The sequence below is a fragment of the Watersipora subatra genome, chromosome 1 (genome assembly GCF_963576615.1).
Source record: "Watersipora subatra chromosome 1, tzWatSuba1.1, whole genome shotgun sequence".
NCBI classification, from domain to species: Eukaryota; Metazoa; Bryozoa; class Gymnolaemata; order Cheilostomatida; family Watersiporidae; genus Watersipora; species Watersipora subatra.
This window is the reverse complement of record NC_088708.1, coordinates 60849984-60851259: the sequence shown is the minus strand read 5'-3', so window position 1 is coordinate 60851259 and position 1276 is coordinate 60849984. Positions and strand designations below refer to the sequence as shown.

Below are 1276 nucleotides of genomic sequence, written 5' to 3'. Positions count from 1 at the left end.
CCATACCTATGCTGGTAGATGGAGTGCAAACTGGCAATGATTACCCTCAGATACAAGGAAGAGGGCACAAGTCTGCCAACACTTTCATTCGCTCTGAAAAAAGGCTTTTTAGCTAGGTAAGTCTGCAGACACTCAGGTCATTGGTCAACTCACCCGGCTAGTCCAGGAACTCACTTGAAAGGTAAAGCAGTTCCAGAAGCAAGCCTACTCCTTAAAGCAGGGGTTCCCAACCTTTTTTGGCTTAGGTACCCCTTGGGATTCATATGGCAAGAAAGATACCCCTTTGGAAAACACAGTTCAATCAAGGGTATTATCGGTTTAACTTAATTAATATGAAATGTGCGCATTATTAAAATGTGTCACTTAAACAGGTAAAGAAATGTGGTATGGTATGAAATTGCTATTTATTAAAATAATGATAAGTATGCAGTACAACTTTTATACATCGCTGTGTTTTGTTACATTCCCACTTTATTTTGGTCAGTCTAATGGAAAGGCTGTGTCTGCTTTGCATCAGTGAGCTGTTTGATGTTTGGTTCCGTAACAGGTAATGAAACTCTGAGGTCATCACCAACGTTTAGTCGTGAGCGATATTTGCTTTTCATGTACAAAAGTGAGGAAAACTCTTGCTCACACTTATAACTACTAGGAAATATGAGCAACGCTTTTAAAGCTACCTGTGAAAGCTTTGGGTAGGATGTTATCGATGAGCACCAGAACTTGCTAAAAACGCAATTTTCAAATCTATCACGAGCACCAGAGTTATTGAGAAGATCAATCAACTCTTCTTGCATGGCACTATCAATACCAGCTAAAGTTAACTTAAATGGGTTTCTAACCAACTTCAAATCTGTGTCATTCAAGTTAGGAAAATATTGTTGAAACTCACAAGCCAGCCGAGAGAGGTGGTCAGCAACCAGATTTTTCATGAATGAAATTGAATCTGGGGAAGGCAACACTTTTGACAAGCTCTCAAACATATTAAATGAGCCATCATTGACTTTCTCTCTCCACATCTCTAGCTTCATGATAAATGCTCTAAGCTTGTCTGTAAAATTGATTACAGTGGTAGAGTTTCCTTGAAGTTATGTGTTGACCGTGTTTAATCTTAAGAAGATATCTCTCAGATATGCAGCTTCCATTTCTATTCTGAAGTCCTTAACTTCTTACTGAATCTTGCAGCTTTTTCAGAAGTCTGTGTAGCAAAGAAAACTTCAACCTCATCAATCAGTCCCACAAATCGATTCAAGACATTGCCTTTAGAAAGCCATCTCAT

The 1276-nt window shown here is 38.8% G+C and overlaps 1 protein-coding gene across 1 annotated transcript; it reads right to left on the bottom strand.

Moving 5' to 3' along the window:
* Positions 1-485: 485 nt before the first annotated feature.
* Positions 486-1028, bottom strand: LOC137389883 (zinc finger BED domain-containing protein 5-like). Its single transcript, XM_068076040.1, has one exon. It carries the CDS (start codon positions 1026-1028, stop codon positions 486-488), a length of 543 nt encoding a protein of 180 aa, XP_067932141.1.
* Positions 1029-1276: the final 248 nt, after the last annotated feature.

Coding starts and splice junctions, on each gene's coding strand:
- LOC137389883 (XM_068076040.1), bottom strand. CDS start 1,028: ATGAAGCTAGAGATGTGGAGAGAGAAAGTCAATGATGGCTCATTTAAT.